At 35.1% G+C, this 25984-nt stretch overlaps 2 protein-coding genes across 2 annotated transcripts; both read right to left on the bottom strand.

The window, feature by feature from the left end:
* Positions 1-8091: 8091 nt before the first annotated feature.
* Positions 8092-9373, bottom strand: LOC139853059 (F-box protein At2g16450-like). Its single transcript, XM_071842454.1, has 3 exons — positions 9300-9373; positions 9033-9087; positions 8092-8934 (listed from the first exon to the last, which is right to left on the bottom strand). The coding sequence occupies exons 1-3, from the start codon at positions 9371-9373 to the stop codon at positions 8092-8094; spliced, it is 972 nt and encodes a 323-aa protein (XP_071698555.1).
* Positions 9374-12450: 3077 nt separating this feature from the next.
* LOC139852975 (putative F-box protein At1g47730) lies at positions 12451-13575 on the bottom strand. Its single transcript, XM_071842359.1, has one exon. The coding sequence runs from the start codon at positions 13573-13575 to the stop codon at positions 12451-12453; it is 1125 nt and encodes a 374-aa protein (XP_071698460.1).
* Positions 13576-25984: the final 12409 nt, after the last annotated feature.

Genomic DNA, 25984 nt, shown 5'->3' with positions numbered 1-25984 from the left:
CAGTTTCGATCTGATTTTACCACTTCATCATACTCAATATTTGACACAAAAAAACTAACACAACAATTATAGAATGTCAGAAACTGACACTGCCTAATTAAATGCAGTTTGCACTTTTAAGCTAAAAAGTGCATATTTCACAAGCACCATTAGAAATTGTGTAATGCCTTGTCAAATTTGATTTTGACTTCTTGTACATTCAAAAACTTCTATTTTCATCATTATTTATTGACAGAATTATTCAAATAGTCCATGTGTTTTACATATTTAGCCCAAATCATCCCTTACCCTGAACACATGCAAAAACCATCCTTAAATTGGGATTAATGTCCTTAACTAGTCCCTCTCACTAACTCGCACTAACAGTCCATTATGTATTATCCATGTGATTAGTCCTTGTGGTTTGCATTAGTTAAGTATATGGTCCCTTCTTCCTCTTTTTTCTTTTTCTTTCTGAATTTTTTACAAGAGCACAACCAACTACGTAGTACAAGTTTTTCTTACACCAAATCAAAATCAAATATCATTAACAAAATTATGAAAACCAACTACGTAGTACAATTATAATTTGTCTTTTCAACAAAATCAAACAACTATAATAATTTGGTCTTTTCCAAAAATCAAAATTCGTCTTTGCCACACCTCCTTATCTTTAACAAATGGGTTTAAGTTTGATCATTACCAGAAAAATGCTAACAATGGATTACTATCTTAAAATGTAAATAAAAATTTAATAAATAGATAATAGATTTTAATTAGTTAATTGTACTTTAATTTTAAAATTGAATACAATAAAAATGATTTTTGCCGTTAATTTTATTTTTAAACTATGATGACACCCCAATTTCTAATTTTCATTATCCTCATTTCCATATATTTCTAATTTTTCATAATAATACTACGTAAGAAATAAGAATAGGAAATAAGAATAGGAAAGTAATGAATATATAAACTAATAACAACAATAACAATAACAATAACAATAACAATAACAATAACAATAACAATAACAATAATAATAATAATAATAATAATAATAATAATAATAATAATAATAATAATAATAATAATAATAATAATAATAATAATATATAAACTAACACAACCGCATGATCCACAATTGTTTCCCTGATAACCTGATTAATTTGATGAACTTTTGCCAAAATCATTTTTGCAAGATCTTTGAACTTTAACTCTTTGACACACTCGTTGGTTCCCAAATTGATATCGCCCTCATTTCCCTCTTGAACAATTCCAGCAGCAAGGTTCGCCGATGAATCCATCGGATCTGATGGATCCGATTCAGTTCGGAACGAATTGGATCAGCTCAGCTCAAAGATCCAATCTTTTGGTTTGTACTTCACTTTTAATTCTTTTATTTCACTTAATTTAGTTTCAGTGGGTATAGTGCAAGTGATATACTGTTATCAAATTGGACTAGATATATGATTATGCACGTTGATTTAGTTTGAAATCTTGAATGCGATCGAGAACAGGAAGAGGTACTGAAATTGATAGATTTTGGGTTTTGGTTTGTATACTCCGTCAAACAATTGATTGATATATTGATTGATTGATATATAATAATTAATAATAATAATAATTATTATTATTATTATTATTATAATAATAATAATTTGGGTTCCCTGGGTTTTGTGTGAAAGAGATGTTTTGATGGAATGAGGGTTGTAGCAGCTAGCAGGAAGATTTTGGGAGAAGATAGAGTCTGTGTCATTTTTCAATTGAATTTGTGCCCACAAGGTGTTTGTTAAAAGTCCCCTATGAGTTTTATCTTGGCTTCATGGTTATAATTTTATTGGTGTATGGGGATTTTGTCTCTGTCAACAACTAAAGGTTGTGTGCAGTTATGTCGCATGCCACAGTGAAGTTTCATTGTCCCTTTGTGGGTCTTAGTGGCTGTCAAAATGGGAGTGGAAATGGGCTTGTTAGAAGTTCTCTTATCAAGCATCTTAGTGATCGTCATTGTGGTATCGATGCGCGGGATATCACTCGACATTCTCTTACTTCTAATTTGGGTGTTTATACTGAGGCTGATGTTACTTTTAGGCGTATGGAGATTTGGTTATGTGATGTTTGCTTCAAAACACATACGGTACGTACTAAGTGCCGTCATGGTAGGGGTCCGGATGTGCCGCCCCCCGATGAGGGAAATGGTGTTGTTCGTTTTGTGCTTCATAATTTTTCCAAGCCACTAGCTCCCTCTTCTCCTGCTCGACTTTGTATTCAGGATGGTTCGGTGCGTGATCATAACGATGGTTTTGACGTGGCTCTCCTTGATCGGTTGTTCTCTAAGGGGTTTCGCACGGTTAAGTCTATCCCTCCCAAGTGTCGTTTGGGGTTTTCTCGGATTTTGAAAGGTGCTCTTGATAAGGTGATCTCTAAGCCTGATGACATTTCTAGTTGGGTCTCTTTGTTGGTGTTACCCCTTTGTACCCTTAAAACCTTTTGGCCACGGAGTAGTCGTGAGTCTAGGTCTTCGATAAAGCGTCGGCATCAGGAAGAGAATATTTCCCGTGCTATTTGCTCTTGGGGGATAGCGGGTGGGAGTTTACAGCTTGTGAGGGAGTATTTGGCAGAGGATTCTCCTATGTTGTCAGTGGTTGATGATGAGGTCCTTGATTTGGAAGAGCGTAATATTAAGCAGTGTCGTAGGAAGATTTGTGATGGCCATTACACCGCTGCAGCTCGTGTTCTTTCTTCATCAGGCGTTGCTCCTTATAATGACGCCACACTGGCGGACTTTCTGTCTAAGCACCCTTCTTCTATAGCTCCATCCTTGCCTGATATGACGGTTGATCACCTTCACCTCGTTACGACTTCTGCTGTTGTTTTGGGCCAGATTAAAAAATTTTCTCGGGGCACTTCATGTGGTAGGGATGGTTTACGTGCACAACACCATATGGATTGCTTGAGTGGTGCTGCTGTGGCAGTCTCGGATGAGTTGGTTGGCTCTATTACCGGGGTCGTTAATCTCTTTCTAGCTGGAAGGTGCCCTATGGAATTAGGAGAGTATATTGCTAGTGCTCCCCTCACACCGCTTGTCAAGCCCGGCGGTGGTCTTCGTCCTATAGCCGTGGGTACTGTTTGGCGACGTCTTGTTTCGAAGGTTGGCGCTGCTATGGTTGGCTAGTCTTTGGGAAGTTACTTCGATGGTCTTCAATTTGGTGTTGGTGTTTCTTCAGGTGGTGAGGCAATTCTTCATGCTGTGAATCGGTTGATTGAGGATCGTGGTGATATTGGCCTCTCTATGTTATTAGTTGATTTTCAAAATGCCTTCAATCTAGTTGATCGTACGGTCATGTTACGTGAAGTTCGCCGCCTTTGTCCGAGCATTTCTCGGTGGGTTGAATTTTGCTACTCTAATCCAGCCAGATTGTATTATGGGAACCACACATTATGGTCTTCTCAGGGGGTGCAACAGGGTGATCCCCTTGGTCCGGTGCTTTTTGCTTTGGTCTTACAACCCTTGGTTTCTAAAATCAGAGATAATTTTGAGGTTTGTCTTCAGGCGTGGTATTTGGAAGATGGCACTATTATTGGGGACACTTTGGTGGTGGGGAAGGTTTTGCATTTGATTATGGAGGATGGGCCTCGTTTTGGGCTACATCTCAAAGTTGAAAAAATAGAAATTTTCTGGCCTACGGAGGACCCTCGCTGCAGACAAGTAGGTGTCTTTCCTCCTAATATTGCTCGGCCTTTAAATTGTGTTAAGTTGCTTGGGGCCCCCGCAAGTTCCGATCCTGGTTTTAGTAGTGAACTGGTGATGCAAAGGGTGACCAAGTCCATTGCGCTTATGGATAAGGTGGCTAAGCTTGATGATCCTCAATGTGAGTTGTTGTTGCTTAGGGCATGTACGGGAGTTTCTAAACTCTATTTTACCTTGCGTACTTGTCCTCCTAGTATATTTGAGGAGGCTCAACGCGGTTTCGATGGAGCCCTTCGATCTTCCTTGGAGCGTATTGTTACTGCTTCAGGGCCTGGGTTTGGTGATTGGCAGTGGCGGCTTGCCACCTTGCCATTTGCATTTAGAGGGCTTGGTGTTTATTCTGCGGGAGATGTTCGTCTTTATGCTTTTCTGGCTTCTCGATTACAGTCTGCTGGGTTGCAGACCAAGCTCCTACGTCATGCGAGTATTGTTGGTCTTGGTCGTGCTTTTGAAGATGCATTGGGTCTGTTTAATAAAACGGTTGAGTTTGATATTTTAGGTAATCCGAGTGAGGTCGCTGCCCCAATACTCATGAAGAAATTGGCAGATGTTTATTTCACAAAGGTTACCGCTTCTGCAGAATCCACTTTTTCATTATCTCCCCGACAATCGGCCTTATGGAAATCACAGCAGGGTGATCACACCTCTGCTTGGCTAAGGGCAGTCCCTATTTTGGGGTTGGGTCAGACGATGAACGCAAAGACTTACCGATGTGTGTTGTGCTACCGGTTAGGTGTTCCATTGTTCTCTATCTCGACGGCATGCTCTGCCTGTTCAAGGGTTTTTACTGGGGATATTTTCGGGGATCACGCGGTGTCTTGTGCTGGTATGGTGGGTATTAAGCATCGACATAATATTGTCCGGGATTCCCTTGTTGATGTTTGTTATCGATCTGGGATTTCAGCGAGAAAAGAGGTTAACATTGGGTTGTCTGGAGGGAACGACAGGGCCCTCAGACCTGCAGATGTGTTACTTTATTCCTGGGATTGTGGTCGCGATGTTTGTGTTGACTTGACTGGGTCTTCTCCTTTGACACAGTCTGGGCTTTCTGACTTTGTCCCTGGACGTGCTGTGATTGATGCGGCTCGTCGGAAGCGGGTCAAGTACGAATCTAGTTGTCAGGCGATTGGTTATGGTTTCATTCCTTTCTCATTTTCTTCCCTTGGGGAATTAGAGAAGGAGGCTGTTTATTTGCTAAAGCGGGTTCAGAAGAGTTCGATGGCGCAAGATATTGGTGCCGGTGCTGCTGCTCATATTTTTACTAGGATAGGTTTTGCTATTGCTAGAGGTGTGGGGGCCCAGATTGTCTCTAGGCTTCCCACTAATTTTTTGTAAGTTTTAAAACTTTTAAGTTTATTATTATTATTATTATTATTATTATTATTATTATTATTATTATTATTATTATTATAATAATAATAATAATAATAATAATAATAATAATAATAATAATAATAATAATAATAATAATAATAATAATAATAATAATAATAATAAAGCGAATTTAACTCATATGAACTTCAACAATGGGCCAGGGGCTCTTTCAAGTGCCACTGTCACAACACTTCTTTGCATCAAATAGCTTTTATTCACCCATTGTTGTTGTTGGTGATAGAACATCCAATGCGATCGCACGACACCAGACATATCACTTTAACATTCCTTCATCGTCCTCTAATCAAAAATAATTTCCTTGTCACATCTAACATAATTAAAACCTTTTCTCCATCCGACACACATGATAACAAAGTTACAATAGAATTTGGTAATTATAGTTTTAGTCAATCAATAATTCGGGTTGCGTGTTGGCATCTACATCTTTGAATGTAACAACATCTAAACTTACCCGATCGCTATAGATTTTCGGTTTCAATCTCCAAAATTCCAAATTTCTATAAGTATTCATGTTAATACCCAAAAATGTCCTAACTTCACAACCGAGAAATTATTTTGTCGGATTCAAATCTATTTTAAAAATCTCTAGTAAACAGAGCCTCACAATACAAAAGTAGTAAATTAGTGATTAGAGCTTGATAATAATTAGAAGAGAGACGTTCGTGTTTGCTTGTTTCTTTCTTCTTTGTTGTTCGTGTCGGTTGATCGGCCCGGCTACGCTCGTTGCTAGATAGTGTTTAGTTAGTCGCTTTATTTAGTGGAGTTTTCAAGTTACGAGCTATTCGGTTATCCTTTTTTGTAAGTTTGATCGGTGTCTTTTTTTATTTGTCGATGCAAACGCATTGTTATATAGTTTTTGTTATTTTTGTAAAAACAAATGTAAGTTAAAAACCACAAGTTTAATACTCTAAGATTTAGCCCAAAAATAGAAAGCCCAAACAGAATTCAACAAATTAGGTTTTACTCCGCCGACACCCTAACCCTACGACCTCCTCTTATAAAACTGCACGCCCTATGATCCTTCATCAACATCTCGTACACCCCCTTATAGCTCCCCTGTTTCTGCTCCCCTGGTTCTTCCTAAAATTGCTCTTCGTGAATTCCTACTGATTCCCCCGTTCGATCCTTTCATGAAATCATCAAATAATAACAATACGTTTTCTAATTGTAGGATTCCATAGCAAAACAGCCTTTAAGAACACCATTTATGGCTTTTTATTTTCTGTGGAATCCTTCAATTAGAATATGCATTGTTATTTCTCTGCTTTAAAAGTTTGAACACAAATAGTCCCCAGTTTGAATAGAAAGGTAAGATATGCATATATGCATATAGTTGTGAATGATGTATGCAAAAAGACTTGCAATAATTTGTGCAAAAAACACAAATTCAATTTCTGTTATTAATCAGAAAGGTTGACAGATTCATTTGATCATTGTTTATTGTTTAGTACAATCAATATGTGCCTGTAAAAAATTACAGTAAATTCACAATTTCTTATCCTTGGATAAGCTTCACATTCTGTTTGATCTGTTAAAAAACGATATATGTGTTACACCGTATAAGGGTTGCTATACAATTTTTTACCAATGGTTAATAATCAAGCTTTGCAACAGAATCAGTACTATATATCAGATCTGAAATTTCTTGTATATTCAACTATTAATATGTGGATTAATTGATTTTAAATACAGTCAGTATAATACAAAAACATACGGAGTATTTAATTTGCCACAGCTAACTTAATTAAACTATCCACTGACATAGGCAGATATGCTAGTGGACAGTGGTTGGTGTTGATTTCAGGAACATGAAAAACATCATTCATTTATCCGTTTTCTTAACTTATACGAGTATAAAAAATTTTTAGCTACTCCAATCTTTATTTTATGGGAGAATTTTCATTTGTTTAAGATCCTATGCTCCAACTGTTTCCATGTAAACAGGTCACCATTAGGGCAATTAAAAGCTAGAAGCTTGGCCATTTCAGTTACGCGAGCCCAAATCTGTTGCTTAGCTAGCACTCTGACATCTATGCATCTCAAAAGTACTTATTTCCAATATACCTACCGGAATTGATGTGATCTGAAGATTAAGTATAATTTAAGAATACATATATATACTCATTCCTTGTTAAACATTTACATTAGTGTGTTATATCACGAGTTCAAGTCTAAAGGTGGAAAATATGTATTCCTACTCAAATGTATAGTTTTGACAGATGTGGGTTAATTCGTTAATACCACCTCATGTGAGTTCTCATGTACAACTTTCAATGCGAGAAGTACTAGAATCCAAGCAACAGCTCAGACATGGAGTGCAATTCAGTCAACAGGCTTTGAGATACCAAGAAAATGGAGGTTCGTTTGTTTGACCAAAGCTATGGAACCACGAGTGCTAACAAGAATAATGTTGTAAAATCATTAGTAAGGACTAGTCGGTCGGGGCATTGTAGGTACTAATCGGTCAAGTCGGAGACTAATCGGATGTTGACTTTGACTGTATTTGACAGAAAAAAGTCCGACTTTAAAATAATAATCTGACTTTAACTAGTTAAATTGGACTTTTGACTAATTTAACCGAATAAAAAACCAGATCTACGATTATTTATGGGCTAATTGAATTACTTCAAATTCCTGACTAGTCGGGACTAGTCGTTGTAGTCGGCAGACTATTACAACCATGACAAGAGTTATGTTAGTCTACTAACTATGCAAGTCTATTGACATAACATTTCAATACTTGAAAATCATCATCAAGAACAAAACATATCAACTTATAATCATCAAGTTTCACTATTTGAATATGAAAAACTAGGAATTTTGCTTATGCAGCAACAGTCATAGAAAGAAAATAAAGGTTAAAACTATACTAAAGCACACAAGTAATCCTTATTTAGTATTCTGATAATACATTCACCTGGCCATTATCTTCGACCTAAGTTTACTTCAATATAGATACATCAATCTCATCAATCAAACAAAAGCAGCATTTCCTGGTACGTATATACATTGAATCCACACAGATAGTCTCCATATCCTGCTTCCTCAAACCCAAGCTTAGTGACACGTTCTGAGTTGCGTTCATAAACATAAAGTCCATCCGGAGCGAAATAGTTTCTCATTTCAATTATAGGTGTGCCACTATTTGTGAATCCCCTAACCTTGTATGGTACTCGTAACAGAATTGATGGCGTAATGTTGTATAACTTTGTAAACGTTTTTGACTCGCCATTATTCATCATCATCCATACTTCACGGACTACTTCCTTGGTTTCTAAATATTTAAGAAACACAAGAGTTTCTCCTAGCTTGGAGATCTTATATCCATGATATGCTATATAATTTGGGATGTCAATTAACATGAATTCTTCACTTGTTAAATCAAATGAGACGATAAAGCTACCATTCGTAGTAGTAGTAGTAGCCGAGTCAGTAGCATCCCAATAGATAAACCTATCTGTAACTACATTTTCCGGATCCAATTTAATCGTTCCACGTGGCAAATTATTAGAAATTTTCCTCCAACTACCTGAACTTAATGTATAAATTTCTACAAGCCACTTCAAATCATATAGGGTAATTATAACAAGTTTGGGGTCAAGAGTGACAGGACAAACGCCAAAATATACTCTACCGAGACTAGATGTAGGAAAAACAATACGAATCGATTTTCTAATTGATGGATTCCAAATAATGTACATCTTCTTGACACCACCATATGAATCGAACTCGGCATCATAATCCAAACAGAACAAGCCGTGGGAACTACCGAGTATTCTAAGACCATCAGTACTAGTACCTTCTCTTGGATTCTTGGAATCACATGAACATTAGTTTGATCAAGCAAGAAAGTGTCATCATAATCAACAAAGGACGTATACATAAAAGTTGACCCTTTTAGGTACGGTACAAGTATATGACGTATTTGAATATGGTCGATGCCGTAACTAGCAACAAACTCTGGGCTGTCGATCAAAGATTTCCATGTTTTAGACACTAATCTGAATCGAATTACAGACTTGACACCGGCCAAGTCTCTTTATGATTTCTGTGTGGATATCAAAAGGGATGGAGTCTGACATTGATCTTGTTTAGGTTTTGAAGATATCAAATGTTGTTATCACTTATCAGGGTTTTTGTTTTGCTCCGTTGATACTTTGAAAAACAGCTGCGTTGCCTGGCTTTTTTTTCTTCTTCGGTTGCAATAGCAGCCCTAGGATTCCATAAACTGAAAGCCCGTTTTAGGCACATTTTTCCTATCCCATTCCCACGTAACACAATTAGAGCATGTTTAATTTTATCTAAGTCGTATGGCGAAGCTCAAGACCATTTCTCATCTATGGATTTCTTGCAGATCGAAGCTGGTGCATGGTCCCTTTGAAGACTGGCGGTCGAACCCTATTAGTGTAATTGTCTAGTATTCATTTTGGCTTGCTCGCGCCTTGCGGGTTTGGTTTAATGATATCTTTGCTTTCCGAAAAAAATATCAATAACACTTATTAAGGAACTATTATAATGTTTTTCTCTTTATGCAAAAGTTTAATTAGATAATTTACGTTGTTTACTCAAAATGAATATCAAACAAGTTATTGTCATACACAATCAACTTCATTAAGAACATTTTAGAGCTTACTCATTTAGTTTATCAGACGCACCCTTATGACATTTTTACTTTGTGTTGATAGTAGTAGGGCGATTCTTTGACTGTTTATGAGTTTAACCAAATCCAAATATTGATTATTTTAACATAACAATGTTCAAAAAGTTAGAATGATAATAAGGTTACTATACACCCCTTTATATGCGTTTTTTATTTCAAAAAACAATCACTAAAGAAACCAGTCTCTTCATCGAATAATGAAGGAGACCTAGAAACATACAAAGAGACAACACACTTGGCTTGTAACTAGATAGCTAAACAAACGGACATTAAGCTAGTGTTGTCTAAAGACAATCCAATAGCAAGGCAAAGCCTAAAGCATGAAACAACCGGGATACAACAAGACCACAAACGACCCTATACAACGCCAAATGCAAAATATATCCGAAACCACAACTCAAGCAATCAAACGACAAACTAAAAACAAACACCCACAAAAACAAGAAAGCCTAGAGCTATCTACAGACCATAGACAGCCAAATATCATCAAACCAAGCCGAGCTTTTCAGCCGCGTAAGATTTCTTCCTAAGTTTTATATGAGCTTGTTTGTTTTCTTAAGTTGGCAGAGTTAATTTGTTACTTGAAAGTTACGATCTTGTCAGTTTAATTGATATCAGTAAAATTTAGAGGCTTTCTCACCAAAAAGGTTGGATTACTTTTCAAATTTACAAGTTCACTTGTTGATTCTCTTAGACCACTCACAATCATGACATGGTTCTTTAAAAAGACTGAGTGACACATCAGCGACACCTCAATATTTCTTTAAAAAGACTGACTACTACCAACACTAACATATTTCATTAAAAGGACTAGGACCCACTCATTATCATTTAATTAATAATTAATTTTTTGAAATAGAAAACACCACATATTTTTAAAATAAAAACATTAAATTAAAGTAAATGTGTGGATATGATGAGATTTCAAAAGTTAATGACCCCACTCAACTAAAATGTCACCGTCGTCTTCCGTTTGTAAAAAGACTAGATGTATATTTGTTTAGAAAAAGACTAAGAAAGACGCATGCCTATAGTGTCTTTAATTTTTTAGAAAATGACGCTTAAAATGACTATCTGTTGGTACTAGTCTTAAGAGAACGGATTTGTCAATTCTGCACCTCTATAATAACTGTTTTACAATTTATATACAACATTGACAAAACGACAACATGAATATATGTATCCAACAAATAGTAGGATTTCTAGATCCAAACTGCAATCAGAAGATTCCAGTAAGAAGCTCATAGCTACTGTGTATTCTGAAGCTGGTTAATTTCTTTATACGTAGTAAAAAAGGTAAATTCACTCACAAAAATGTCTTCACTAAATCCCTTTTTACTTAATGTTGAGCAGATGACCAAAGATGAAGAAGATGCAAATGCCGGTACACTTGCCTTTTTGGAGGTAACAAAACTCGGATTAATTTAAAACAGAAATTTCAGATTGACATGTGCAGATTGATGGTCTGAATAAATCAATAAAAACAGTTAAATATAAAAAAGATAGAAACAGGTTATTTTAACAAGAAAAAGGAGTGCAATCAAGTGAACGGTCTTCGGGATACCAAGAAAAAGGAGGTTTGTTTCGTGGCGAGAACCCTTTGACACTAAAGTTATTAACATTACAATGATGATGTTGAAAAGGAGTTTTCGTCATTCTTGGAAGTTATAGAGCAGTTGGTGAAACAACTTGTTAACCTATGGTCCATGGTGAAGTGTACAAATATATTATAAAAGGATTTTGATTCAAAATTAAAATAGTTTATAGAAAATGAATTAAGTTGGGTTCCAAATGTATTTAGAGTCGGTTATTAATGTATTTGGGTGACTAGTTATCAGTAAAAAAAGGGTTAGGTTTACATTTTCTTTTGCTTGACCAAAGCTATGAAACCACGAATGGTAACAAGAACAGTGTTGTAAATTATTAGTAACGACTACTCGGTCAGGACTTTGTGGGTAGTAGGTACTAATCGGTCCGGAGACTAGTCAGACGTGGATCAAGTTTGAGTTTGACTATATTTGACAGAATGAATCCGACTTTAAGCAGCTAGTGTCTACTTTGACCGAATAAAACAACCAAGCCTAAGACTATTCGGGGACTAATTGGATTACTTCAAAATCCCGACTTAGTTGGCCTAGTCGGAGGACTTTTACAACCATTACAAAAGTTATGTAAGTCTACTAATTATGTAAGTCTATTAACATAAGATCTCAATACTTGAAAAACATCATCAGGAACAAAACATATCCAACTTAAAATCTTCAAGTTTCCCAATCTGAATATGTAAATATAAAAATATTGCTTATGCATCATCAACACACTCAGAAAGAAACAGAAAAGGATAAAACTATACTAAAGAACACAAGTAATCCTTAGTTAGCATTTGGATAAGAAATTCACCTGACCATTACCTTCTTCCAAAGTTTACTTCAACATAGATACACTGCAATCTCATCATCGATCAAGCAAAAGAAGCGTATCATGGTAGTTATAAACATCGAACTCTAACTCCTCCCTGAAAAGCTAAGTCATCAGCACACTCAGAAAGAAACAGAAAAGGATAAAAGTATACTAAAGAACACAAGTAATCCTTAGTTAGCATTTGGATGATAAATTCATCTGACCATTATCTTCTTCCAAGGTTTACTTCTATATAGATATTGTAATCTCATCGATTAAGCAAAAGAAGCGTATCATGGTAGTTATATACATCGAATCTAAACTGTGCTCTGTCAATCCCTGTTATCTTAGTGCTGCATTTTTTTGATTTCGGTTCATAAACATAAAGTCCATCCCGCTTCCAATCGTGTCCATCTGCCATTACAATTATAGGTGAACCACTCTTTGTGAATCCCCTAACCCCGTACAGTATCAGATTTGATGCCTCAATGTTGTATAGCTTATTAAACATCGTTTTTGACTGAACATTATCCATCATCCATACTTCACACCCTACATTCTTGGTTACTGCTTCTATTGAATATATAAGAACCACAAGAGAGTCTCTTAGCTTAGAAATATCATATAATTCACGGGGTGATATAAAATTTGGGATTTCAATTAACAAAAATTCTTCAATTGTCAAATCAAAATCAACGATGATCAGACAATTTCCCTGAGAATTCCCATTCGCAGCAACAGGAGCCGAGTCAGTAGCAACCCAATAAATAAACCTATCTGTAACTACTACTGCTTTATTTTGACTAATTTCAAGTGTTCCACGTGGCATATTGTTAGAAATCTTCCTCCAACTGTCTGAACTTAATGTGTAAATTTCTACAAGCCACTTTGAATTAGCAATAGTAATTTTAACAAGTTTGGGGTCAAGATTGACAGGACAAACGCCAAAATATACTTTAAAGAAACTACTTGTTGGAACTTCAATACCAACTGATTTTCTAATAAATGGATTCCAAATAGCGTAAATACCATAAGCTTTACCGTTATTGTAATAGACACATGCCGAACAGATTAAGCCGTGGGAGCTACCGATTATTCTGATAATGTGAAGATTATCAGGTCCTTTTGGAGGCACGGGATCAAGAGTTTGATCGAACGATAAAGTGTCACCATCATCAACAAAGGACTTATACTCATGAGACCATACCTTTATTGGGTGCGATGTAAGGAAAACACGCATTTGAATATGGTCGACGCCGTAACTAGCAACAAACTTTGGGTAGTCGATCAAAGACTTCCATGATTTTGACACGGATCTGCTTCGAAGTACAGACTTAACATCAAGTCTTCTTATGATTTCTGTTTGGATATCGAAAGGGATGCCGTCTGACATTGATATTGTTTAGATTTAGGAGGTATGAATTTGTAATTACGGTTTGTGTTTTGCGCCGTTTGTATAAGATTGTTACTAAGATCTCGGTTGCAATAGCAGAGCCTTAGGATTTCTTAAACTGAAAGCCCGTTTTAGGCCCAATTTTCGTATCCACATAACGTATATGATCGGTTCGGTTTTTGGTTTATTCGGTTCGGTTTTGAAACTTATAAAATTAAAATCGAAAACCAAACCGAAACCAAATTTAAATATCAAAACCAAAACCAAAACCGAACCGAAAACCGAATTAATTTTGGTTAAAACCGAAAATCACTAAAAATAAAAATCCTAACCAGCATAATTACTTACATATAAATTAGGAATAAAGGTTGTGAAATTAATTTAAGTATACAGGGTATATAACATTTTATGTTTATTGTTTAATAAATATACAGTAATACTTCAAATATGATATAAATATAAATATTTTAAATATAAATTCATATAAATATGTTTTTGTATGTTATTAATTTGAATTCGGTTTTTAATTCGGTTTTCTGTCAACCGGATTTAAAATTTTCAAAACCGAATTAAGAATTCCGTTTCGATTTCTTTCGATTCGAAAACCGTTTAAAAATTCGGTTTGGTTTTTTTTTTTGTTTGAATTTGATTCGATATTAGGTTTATTCGGCTTGAAACCAAATGGTGCACACCCCTAATAACGTGAGGTGATCCACTAAGACCACCATTAATGGGGCATCAAATTTTTCCATCAGATGACTTGGCAATCTAGGTGGCAGGGCTTTACGCCCCTGACGCCTTTAATGGGGCGTCAAAGCTAACAGAAATGGGGCGTTAGTCATGAGGGTGACGGAAAAAAATAAAAAGGACAAATTCCCTCCAGCCGATTAGATTTTAGTATTAATTTTTATAATTTAAATTAATATATTTTGTACCCAACTACCAATAATATTTTATCATATCATCCACCATAATTTAACACCTAAATATGATACTCCCTTTAAAAAACTTCACTTTTGACCTTGCCACATCACAAAAAAAAAAAAAAAAAAAAAAAAAAAAAAAAAAACATCTCTTGCCTTTGACGTCACAGTCACAATTAAGGTCCAATTCTATCATTTAACAACATTTTTTAGTCCATAATTTACCATCCCGTTGATTTTTTTTTCTTTTATTAAAAGATGGAAAACTTTTATAGAACCAAGGGCCTACCCTTTAAATAACAAAGAACTGCCTCACACCTAGAAGAAGAACCAAACAAGGCTAAACTGTCCTGACCCTAATTTTTCCGTTATATTTTTCCATTAAATATTTAACTTTCGTTAACTGATATCTTTGCCATGTCATTTCTATATGATTTATTATATTCTAAATAATTTAAATAATATTCCAATATTATTTATTGGATGGAAATGTGTAAATATGTGTTAGTACGTTCCTATGTATAATGTTTTTATTCGAAGAATCGTCTCGGTTAAACGATCATATTTTTGTGATTTCTAAATCCGAATTATTTTTATAAGACATTCCAATGTCATATGGATTTAATAAAATATATATTTCTATATTTTATTTCGTGATCCTTATCCTTCTCTCGTAATTTAATCGCGTTCCGTTTAATCTTTCGGACAAATTGTAAAAATAAATATATTTTGGAACTATATAAGTTATAGAAATTTCTGGTATAATTCGCATCATCCATATTTAACATTTTTGTTGACTTTTACTCGCATGTTTTATTCTCAGGCGATGATTGATTATTTGTTTCCGCTGGCTAGAGAGTCTGCATATTGTGTCGCATATTTTTATTTAAACATGTATAATAATGCATTCAGTTTTCATACATTCGGCTATTATGGTTGTTGGTTGACGTTGGAGCCAACATTTATTTCTTTTGGTTGTCTTTAAGACTTTTTAAATGTTTGGACTTCCTTTTTGGGTAGTCCATTTAAATAAATGAATGCAATGGTTGTTTAAAATGTTCATATAGAGTTTTCGATCAAGGTTATGGGACCGAGTAAACGTTGGTCGTCATGGATTTTTATGACGGGAACTATATAAGTTATAGAAATTTCTGGTATAATTCGCATCATCCATATTTAACATTTTTGATGCAGTTCATGTGTCACATTTCATATGTCTAAGTTACTTGTAGTTTCGAGTCTGTGACACCCCGTACAAAATCAACGTGTACGGATCATCAACAACAGGTCCATTACATGGTACAATACTACATGCTGTTTTAAAACAAGTTTTGCATTCATGAAAAGGTGACGTCTTTACCAACGTCAAATGTTTTACAAAGATAACGTGCTTCTACGAATAGAAAACATTAACATAAGTACGTGACACAAAGGTCATTACAAAGCCATTATTCAAATGTAACAAAAGTTGTGAATGCAAAGTAAAAGTTCCATGATTGAGACATCTCTAAGTAATGCAGCGGAAGTCTAACACAATGAGTCTGTAATAGCAAGTCTATAACACCAAGACTATAACAGCAAGTCTAACAGCAGAAGCAACAACGTCTAAGAACATGAGAAATACATGCTTAAAAAGTCAACACGAATTTTGGTGAGCTATAGTTTGTTTGTAATCAGTAATGTAATGTAGACCACGAGATTTCAGTGCTTCAAATCAGCATTTCAAAACAGTATGATAAAGTATATGCTTATCCGTGGGCACCTGGTAACTAACTTAACAAGTAATATCACCCCCTAAAAGTACACCTGGCAAGTGCGTCAGTTTACGAAGTATTAAACACCCGTTGAATGCTAGCGCGACTAGCCCGAGTGGGGATGTCAAACCCTATAGATCCATATCTAAGATTCGCGTTCACCGGTTCATAAACCAATGACTAAACGTTACCGAGCTAAGGGGAATCTTTGTGCCGTTATGTCACCCACACATATATAAAGTTTAAGTACTCGTGTCTAGTATGTAAAACATAAAAAGCGCATGTATTCTCAGTCCCAAAAATAGTATAAGTAAAAAGGGAAGCTATAGCTCACAGTGAATGTGCAGTAAAAGTCGCTATGAAAAGTATGCAAGTAGTAAGTCGGTCCGAAAGGTCCTCAACCTAAGTCAAAGGTTACTAGGTCAGTATATTGTCCCCAAAAGTTTAAAAGTGAATAAGTTAAGCCTTAAGTATCATCATCATCATCATCATCATCATCATTCGTAAAAGATAAAGTAAGTTTTCAACAAGAATAGAGATCGAAACAAAGGCTGACTTCGGACAGCTGCTACAACCTCTATACAAACCGAAAAGACGCGTGGTCAGTGGCCAAGGCTCCGTATATGAGTCCTTGTACCGCTTTCCAATTTTCAGATCCTAACTCGATGTCGTTTGACCGTGCTGACGGTTCAAGTGCTAGTAGGTCAGAAATTTCAGCACGTCGTTACAAAGGCGTAGTGACTTTCGGAAGGCTATAAATCTTAAACCTTATATCGGATTTAGGAGAGTCTTAAACAAAAAGTCATCTACTCGAACCGAACTATCTGAAAATCAACTTTATAGAAGTCCCAGGAGTCTGATCAGACCTCGAAAAACAGAAAAAAGTGCTCCGGTGGATTTCTTGGTGCTTGATGCTCATCACGGTTCTCATCCTTGATGCGTATAAGCTTCAAGTGTACAACTCTTTGATGTTTTAGCATCATTATGACCAATTTCTAACTATCAACACACAATTAAAAGTAAAAGCTAACTTTTTACAAGTTTTGAACATCAAGGCTGTCTCTTTATTGTATAAACACAATAAAGCTTCAATATTTGTCCTTTTGATACAAGTTTATGCATCTTCATCATATGAGATGATGAAGACTTGATTTTTATCACCATAAAAATCATAAAAAGGTTCCAAGTAAGTGAGATCTACAATAATAACTTAGATCTCAAGTGTTAAGAAACTCTAAACTAGAAAGCTTGGATCTTTACAAGATTAATGAGACCATAAGCTAGAAAGCTAAGATCTAGTAAAAGTAATGAAATCATAAACTAAAAAGCTTAGATCTTCAATAAAATAATGAAACCCTAAGCTAGAAAGCTTGGATCTTTAATGTTTTTGAAGATCCTTAAAGCAAAAAAGCTAGATCTACAAGTTATATGAAGATCATAAACACAAGTTTTGATATTTTAACAAAATAAAGTGATCTTAAGCTTTAAAACTTAGATCCAACAAAGTAATGAAGATTCAAAGCTAAAAAGCTTGAATCTTTCATGTTCTTGAAGGATTCAAATCAAAGTTTGAATCTACAAGATATAACAAGATCAAAAAGCTAAAAAGCTTGATCTCATGACGAAGATGATGATGTCGTGTTTATGAAGGGAAGAAGAAGAAGAAAAAGAAGAAGAAAATTTAAAACTTACCATTATTAGTGTGAGAAAGACTAGAGAGAAAATTAGAGAGCAAGTGTGTGTAAAATGAGAATGAGATCAAGTGTAAAATGGGTGAATGAGGCTTGGTATTTATAGGGGGTGGAGGGTGCTAGGTGGCGTAGGTATTGGGGGGGGGGGACAAGGGGATAACTTTTTACTTTTTGCATGGTGGTGGTCTAAAGGTGGTGCTTATTGTTGGGATCCCATGCAACATGTGTAGTAATGGTTAACAAAAATGCTAGTATGTTGGCTCATCTTAATGGGTTTTTGTCTTACATTTTAATGGGTTATAAATCCATTAAAATTGGGCTAATTTAAAAGTCCATTAGCTAGAGTAGGGTGGGCCTAAGTCCATTAAGGTAAAAAGTCCATTAAGACTAACTAGTGTGCATTAGTAAATTACTAAGCGTAATTAAGCAACCAATAAGCCAAGTAATTGTCATTAGAAAATAACAATTAGCTTTACGTAGTCATAATATTCCAATTATGACCAAAATTAATCGTGTACAGAGTACATAGCTCGTTCTAAACGTCAAGTGACACTAACGGTCATAAAAGCATTCGAGGATCAAGTTAAGTAACTACGTACTTAATAACACGTTTTAAAATATAAACGAAAGTAATCAACATGAATAATGATCCCAGAATATAATCTAACACAGTACGCACAAATACGCAGTTTCGTGAAAGTATAGAGTACAAAAATATAAGTCGAAAAAGTCGGGTCGTTACAGAGTCCGTGTATTAAAATTTTTGGTCACAACTAGCATGAAATATTAAACGAATTTAAATGAGGAGATACGGTCAAATATAAACAACCAATCCCGTCATTTATGGCACATATACTAGCGAGATCTTTTTATCATTATATATAAAAAAGGGAATTCATCAACAATGAGAATACAAAATTCAAATGGTAACTAACATATTCCTGGACTAATTTGAGTTAGTCAACTAACACACACACCCTTTAATTATTATATGAACTTGATCCTATAAGTTAAATTCAAGCAAGATAGTGATGTAAATATAAATATGTAATCAAAACAAATAAATGACCAAAACATCCTAATTAGAGATGTAGCAGGTAACATATAGAGGATTTGGTCACCTACTTTAGTTAAAAGGATTAGTTACTTAAATAAATTAATTAATTATTATAATATCAAATTGATTGAGATCATGATATGGACATAATTTTCTAGAATTTTTATTTCTAGTATGCAGTTTTATTGTTTGCATCCTTGTCTCAATTCCTTAAACCGATGCATCTCGATGTGTGATTATGAATCCATGTAAAAATAATAATAATAAATATTTGTGGCAAAAAGTGAATTATTTAATATCTCCCACTTTAACAAGTCACTAAGCTTAAATAGTTGTAATATACTTTTGTTATCTTATGAGTAGTTATTCTAAAGGAGAATAATGACTTTAATAATTGTGATAATAATAATATCTATAATACTAGCTAAACACATAAAAATGAAAAGTACAGCTAGACACTTTGAAAATGTTAAACTCAAGATAAGCTAGAGATTGAAAGTTAGATGGTGTCAAAATACACGTAACCACAACCCCAAATATATTAGGATTTTTGAGCTTAAACATCAAGTTATAAGGAACCACTTCTCACTACATTTTTCAATTGCCAAACTCATTTTCGTAAACTGTTTCACCCAACTTCTTCATCCAAAACTAATTCAATCACATAAAGAAGTCACCAAGTTAGAAGTTCACAACCATATGAGTGACAAAAATTGAAGAAGTGCTTTACGATCGTAATTTGGTCTTCTTTTAAGGTAAACATTTACCAAATTCGAATACATATACGTTTTTAAGCATTGTTAATCTTTTAGTTTGTATATCTTGATTATATAAATGGAATTAATTCTCATATGTTAGATTCACTTACCAATTTAAAATACTAGTAGAACTTTAGAATTAAAGGTGATGATTTGAATTAGTTTAAATAAATTACATCTACAAGCTATGATGAAAAATTTAAGGGAAGGGACTTTAGAAGTCTCTGCTTGTTTTACGTATACGTAGGAATATCGAAAACAAGAAGATGATAATTAATTCCTACACTTCACACCTTTGGTACATGTTATGTTACAAAAATTAAATGTATGAAAAATCCCCTTTTTGAGTTAACCCTATATGAAATGTCAACAGTTAAAATATGTATACTCATTGAAAGATAAACGAATCGTCATTCAGTGGAAGGAATTTGTTATTTTATAAATTACTTGTTTAGTCTTTAAAGTATATACATGGTTACAAGAAAAGGAAAAAATTTAATATATGTAAACCTAGTCACTAGGACTATCATATCATGCATTAACCAGACCTAAGATAGACTTTTATTGACATATTCTCGTATATAGGTTGGAGTCTTGATCATCCTTGATCCTATATTATTTGTGTACGCGTGATCCATTACTGTGCACTCAAGTTAAGTTATAGTCCCACCTTTTTCTAATGTTTTAAATATTTTGGGATGAGAATACATGCTTTATGTTTTACCTATTAGACATGTTATGACAATTTGCCTAGCGCACCCACACCAGCGGAAGCTAGGATATAATTTGTTTGAGACAAACTTGCGAGAAATAATAGAAAGCAAATAAAGTAACTGATAACACGACGATTTAACGTGGTTCGGCAAAACCCTGCCTACGTCCACACCAAGAGTCTCCTTTATTCTTATATTATAAAAGAACCCGGTACAAGAAAAAGTACACTATGAGATAAACCAAAACCCAAGCCCCTTAGATTTTAGCATAAAATCTAAGTTTCTCGTACACTCTTTTACACTCCTTACAAGAATAAAACTCTCAACCTCACAAATACACACTCTCCGTTGATATTATCGATCAACTGTGTTTTTCCTTTGTGATTACATTTTTGTGGATGATCTTCACCTTCTACATGAAACACCTATTTATAATGAAGCATCCTTGTGTGAATACTACATGTGAAAACAATACCAACAAATGTAGCACAACTATTCCTTTTCCAACTTCATATTTTTCACATGTATTTCATGCAATTCCATTTCCAAATAAATGTTAGTCATCCAAATTGGACTACCGTCCAACAATCTCCACCTTGACGAACATTTATCTTCTTCGTCACCGAAAATTACTTACGCCAAGTATTTTCACCATTGACCTCCTTATCCCCGCTACACACACCTTGAATCACCTTGATCCTGAACCCTGATTCAAATAACACGGTCAATAATTATGTGCAGCTAACCCTGTCAACTTACCTAGTTGACACCGGAGAGGAGTCTCGAATCACCTCTTCCACCACAGTAGGATTTTCCTTTTCACCATCGTCTACCTTGGTCAAACATGTCCTAACATGTTCCTGACCTGTTTCTTGCGTGCACGCTTTCAAAACCTTCGAGACACGAGTACATTTTGTACTTGCCACCAGACGATATAAACCCTCATACTTCTCTCGCTTCATCAGGACCTTCATGCCACGTGTGAATTTCATAACTCTACCTACGGCCGAATAGCCGTATCCTTGAGAATCCACCACGCTTAAGGAAATTAGATTCTTGCACATCCTTGGTGTGTACGCCACACCACCAAGAGCGTAAGCAGCTCCGTGAAACAATTTTATATTCACCATGGAAACACCCTCAACATCACATGTTGAACCATCACCTAAAGTCAGCACCCCGCTTTCTTTAACATTAGCTTATCAAAATAAGCTTCCTTGGAACACACATGCATCGTACAACTAGAATCTAAATTCCATTCATCTTCAGCAGAAGTAGAACTTTTGGAGATTGTGAGAACATCTCCCACCGGTACATTAACTGCTACCGCAGTCGATGAACCCCCCAGATTTATCTTCACCATTCTTTCAGAGTGGACAACCTTCCTTAGTGACCCCACTCATGACATTTGAAGCACTGGATACCCTTCACGCCATCTCCTGATCTAGACCTACTGTTATCACTAGATCTCTTCTCGGCAAACCTTCCCCTTCCATGACCAACCATAGCAAACCCATGCTCAAAACGGTCATCGGATCTTCGTCTCTTATCCTGCGAACTGGGAAGAGAGGCAAGAAGAATAAGGGTCTTATCTTCTTCCTCCTTTAAACCTCAACTTATTCAAGTTGATTAACCAGACCATTAAACACATCCATGTGTTCAATAATATACCAATCGTCATCCGCCATCTCAAATGGCTCTACCTTAAATTGCATACCGCCGTTTCTCGCCATCTCCAAACAAAAAACTATCTGAAACACCTGGATGCTCTGATACCACTTGTTATGACAATTTGCCTAGCGCACCCACACCAGCGGAAGCTAGGATATAATTTGTTTGAGACAAACTTACGAGAAATAATAGAAAGCAAATAAAGTAACTGATAACACGACGATTTAACGTGGTTCGGCAAAACCCTGCCTACGTCCACCCCAAGAGTCTCCTTTATTCTTATATTATAAAAGAACCCGGTACAAGAAAAAGTACACTATGAGTTAAACCAAAACCCAAGCCCCTTAGATTTTAGCATAAAATCTAAGTTTCTCGTACACTCTTTTATACTCCTTACAAGAATAAAACTCTCAACCTCACAAATACACACTCTCCATTGATATTATCGATCAACTGTGTTTTTCCTTTGTGATTACATTTTTGTGGATGATCTTCACCTTCTACATGAAACACCTATTTATAATGAAGCATCCTTGTGTGAATACTACATGTGAAAACAATACCAACAAATGTAGCACAACTATTCCTTTTCCAACTTCATATTTTTCACATGTATTTCATGCAATTCCATTTCCAAATAAATGTTAGTAATCCAAATTGGACTACCGTCCAACAAGACACAAGTGGCAAATCATGGTAAATTATTCATTGTGAGTTGAAACACAAATATTCCCTAATTTGGTAACTTTTAATTACTGGTTCTTGCTGATAAACGCGAATCCTATGGATAGATCTATCGGGCCTGGCCGCCCTATTCTGTGCTAGTCGCGCTATTTTTTAACGGAATGTCTAGTACTTCGTTAGAAGATACACATGTTTTTGTGTATATTATATATTGCAAGGGTAAATAAAATGAGACAAGTTAAGTTGCCAAGTGCTCACGGAAGATGTAATAATATTTTTAAGACGTTTCTCAACAATAAATCTTGTGGTCTAATTTTATACAGTTGTTATACTAAACCTATAATTCACTCAACATTTTTGTTGACTTTTACTCGCATGTTTTATTCTCAGGTGATGATTGATTATTTGTTTCCGCTGGCTAGAGAGTCTGCATATTGTGTCGCAGATTTTTATTTCAATGTGTATAATAATGCATTCAGTTTTCATACATTCTGCTATTATGGTTGTTGGTTGACGTTGGAGCCAACATTTATTTCTTTTGGTTGTCTTTAAGACTTTTTAAATGTTTGGACTTCCTTTTTGGGTAGTCCATTTAAATAAATGAATGCAATGGTTGTTTAAAATGTTCATATAGAGTTTTCGATCAAGGTTATGGGACCGATTAAACGTTGGTCGTCATGGATTTTTATGACGGGTCGTTTCATAAACTAACCTTAACAACCTCAATTATCTACGAGTGAGCGGGAACACAAAAAACCAACCTAAACAACACACAAAAAAATGTTCTACAGTGGATATAAGAAATATTTACTAGGGGTGACCAATAACGTTCTACAATCTTGCTTAAAGCTGTTAATTTATATGATTTATGAACATGGCATGCATTTTTCGGGATAATGGCTTCTAACAGTGATTTGAATGTTTTGAACAAATCCCCTTTGTTTGATGAACTTAAGAGAGGCAATGCACCACCCGCATCATTCGATATCAATGGATATCTGATATTGCTCATTCACACTATGTTTCTCACGTAATATCTACCTCGTTTTACTCGGTTTTTGATATCGTTTGTGCTCTAAAAGTTAATAAATTGGGATTAGTCGCGTCGAGTGCTACTGCAGTTCTAAGTATGAATTTGGTGTAAAATTGACCAAAGTGTCTGAAATGTATCAAGTAAAAAACACACACACACACACACACACACAAAGTTTATAAACCAAGACAAAGTTTATAAACCAGCAAAACATTGATTGATAAAAACGCAGTGCGAGAACCAAACAAATGACAATATTATTGATGGAATTCAACATAATAACAAGTTTCTCAATGTTAACTTAATCATGAAACCAATTCATTTAGAGTTGTAACAAGCGGAAGCATAATTATTAAGAAAACAAGTTTATATGTTAAACCATTTGTAATTGAATTCCATGTAATATCAAGTCTTGAAATTATGCCTACAAATTTAAGAACAAGAGGAGAAGATTTGCATTTACCTCCTCAAGCTAGTTGAGGGTTGTTTAACACAAGGATATGATGAACAAGTGAGTTAAAGCTCCAAGCTTTTGATCCTCCAACACCACCCTTAAGTTAGCTAGACTTTGTAACCTCAACACTCTTGTTAATCTAGCTTGAAACCCACTTTTATGTACCCAAAATTCTGGACAGCAGCTCTCAAGAAATGATGATGAATGCAAGTTCCAAAAGCATGAAACCTCAAGAGATAATACCCCAAACTATGCACCAACACCCTTACTATTAGTTAGGATTTCTTTGCACTTGAAATTTGCTTGCAAAATGAGCTTGAAGAACTTTGTTTGGAGCCTCAAACCCCACGGTTTTGGGCAGCTGCAGAATGCAGTTTTTTTTTCTTTTTTACTTCACTACAAAATGAGTCAAAGCTTGGTTCTTATCACATGCATGCATATACTTGAGACTTGTGATGTTTAAAGTAACAAGGGAATAAGCATGGGTCTTGCTTTGTGTCCCTCAAAACTACCACTTACTAATATTAAATTAGCATGCTAGAAAGTTTATAAAACTTAATAAAACTTAAGTTTATAAACTTAAGTAATAGTTTTGTTACTTACATAATTTATTTTATAACCTTTTATAAAATATAACACAATATAATCATTTAAACCTATAAATAATTATATATAAATTATCCAAATAATTTATCTCAAGTGATAATATTTCAGAAAACCGATTTTCTAAAATCCAAGTGTCACGTAATTTAATCAACGATCCATTCGTTAAGATCAAATACGAATAAGGTGTCGGTAAGTTTGTTATTGGGTATGACCCGACTTGGATCATAACATGTTAGCCACGTTAATTTAATATGTCTCTCGGGCATACGAAATACCTTCAATCTCCCACTTGCACGAGAAACATAAGAAATTAATGTAAGTGATGGATACAGCCTAACACACCGTCTATCACCCCTAATATGTTATGACTTTGTGCCATTCAATAACATCATCCCTTTCGAGTTCCCATTTCGAATATGATTAGGTGAATCTTTCATTATTTCCTTTCGTCCTAGATGTCATGTTAAATCCAAGAGATACAGAGTGATCACTCTCTTATAGATTTAACTTTTCAGGCCTTAGACATCTGACTCTCAACGAATAAGAGGGACAAATTCCATCTTGACTACATACGTCCTAGATATACACTTTGTAATATACCTGAGTTCTTCCTTATGTACTACCATGTTTCAGAATAGCGAAGGAAAGAATCAAGGCACAGTATTTGGTGAATATCCGAACCCAATATGTATCTCAGGTCAGAGGATACAATGATATTCGCCTTTACTCAAGATTACATGTGATCACCCACAAAGGCTCTATACAGTAATTCTTGAGAGCGGGTCTTCCAATATTTTTTTTCCCACAAATATCTATGAACCTTGGTTGCAACCTTGCCCCACATTCAACCTATGAATGTATACCAATCCGAGTTCATAATAGTCTTAACCTCACACTTGTTCCCACAAATGTAATCGACTACGGAAATTTAGAATAATTACTTATTCATGGATGAAATATGCAAAATAGGAACATAACTCAAATAAATTAACACCATAGTTATATTAATGAGTTTGAATAATTTCGTTCCGGTACAATACATAAAATAGATCATATCCAATCACT

The sequence above is a fragment of the Rutidosis leptorrhynchoides genome, chromosome 1 (assembly GCF_046630445.1).
Source record: "Rutidosis leptorrhynchoides isolate AG116_Rl617_1_P2 chromosome 1, CSIRO_AGI_Rlap_v1, whole genome shotgun sequence".
Lineage (NCBI taxonomy): Eukaryota > Viridiplantae > Streptophyta > Magnoliopsida > Asterales > Asteraceae > Rutidosis > Rutidosis leptorrhynchoides.
Note: the sequence above shows the minus strand (reverse complement) of the source record. Positions and strands in the feature narration are given on the sequence as shown.

Excerpts from the sequence above, each read along its gene's own strand:
- LOC139853059 (XM_071842454.1), bottom strand. The coding sequence starts at position 9,373 with ATGTGCCTAAAACGGGCTTTCAGTTTATGGAATCCTAGGGCTGCTATT. Across the intron at positions 9,088-9,299 it reads GAAGAAGAAAAAAAAGCCAG|CCCAGAGTTTGTTGCTAGTT; the intron begins GCAACGCAGCTG and ends TTTGATCGACAG. Across the intron at positions 8,935-9,032 it reads TTCAAATACGTCATATACTT|AATCCAAGAGAAGGTACTAG; the intron begins GTACCGTACCTA and ends TGTGATTCCAAG.
- LOC139852975 (XM_071842359.1), bottom strand. The coding sequence starts at position 13,575 with ATGTCAGACGGCATCCCTTTCGATATCCAAACAGAAATCATAAGAAGA.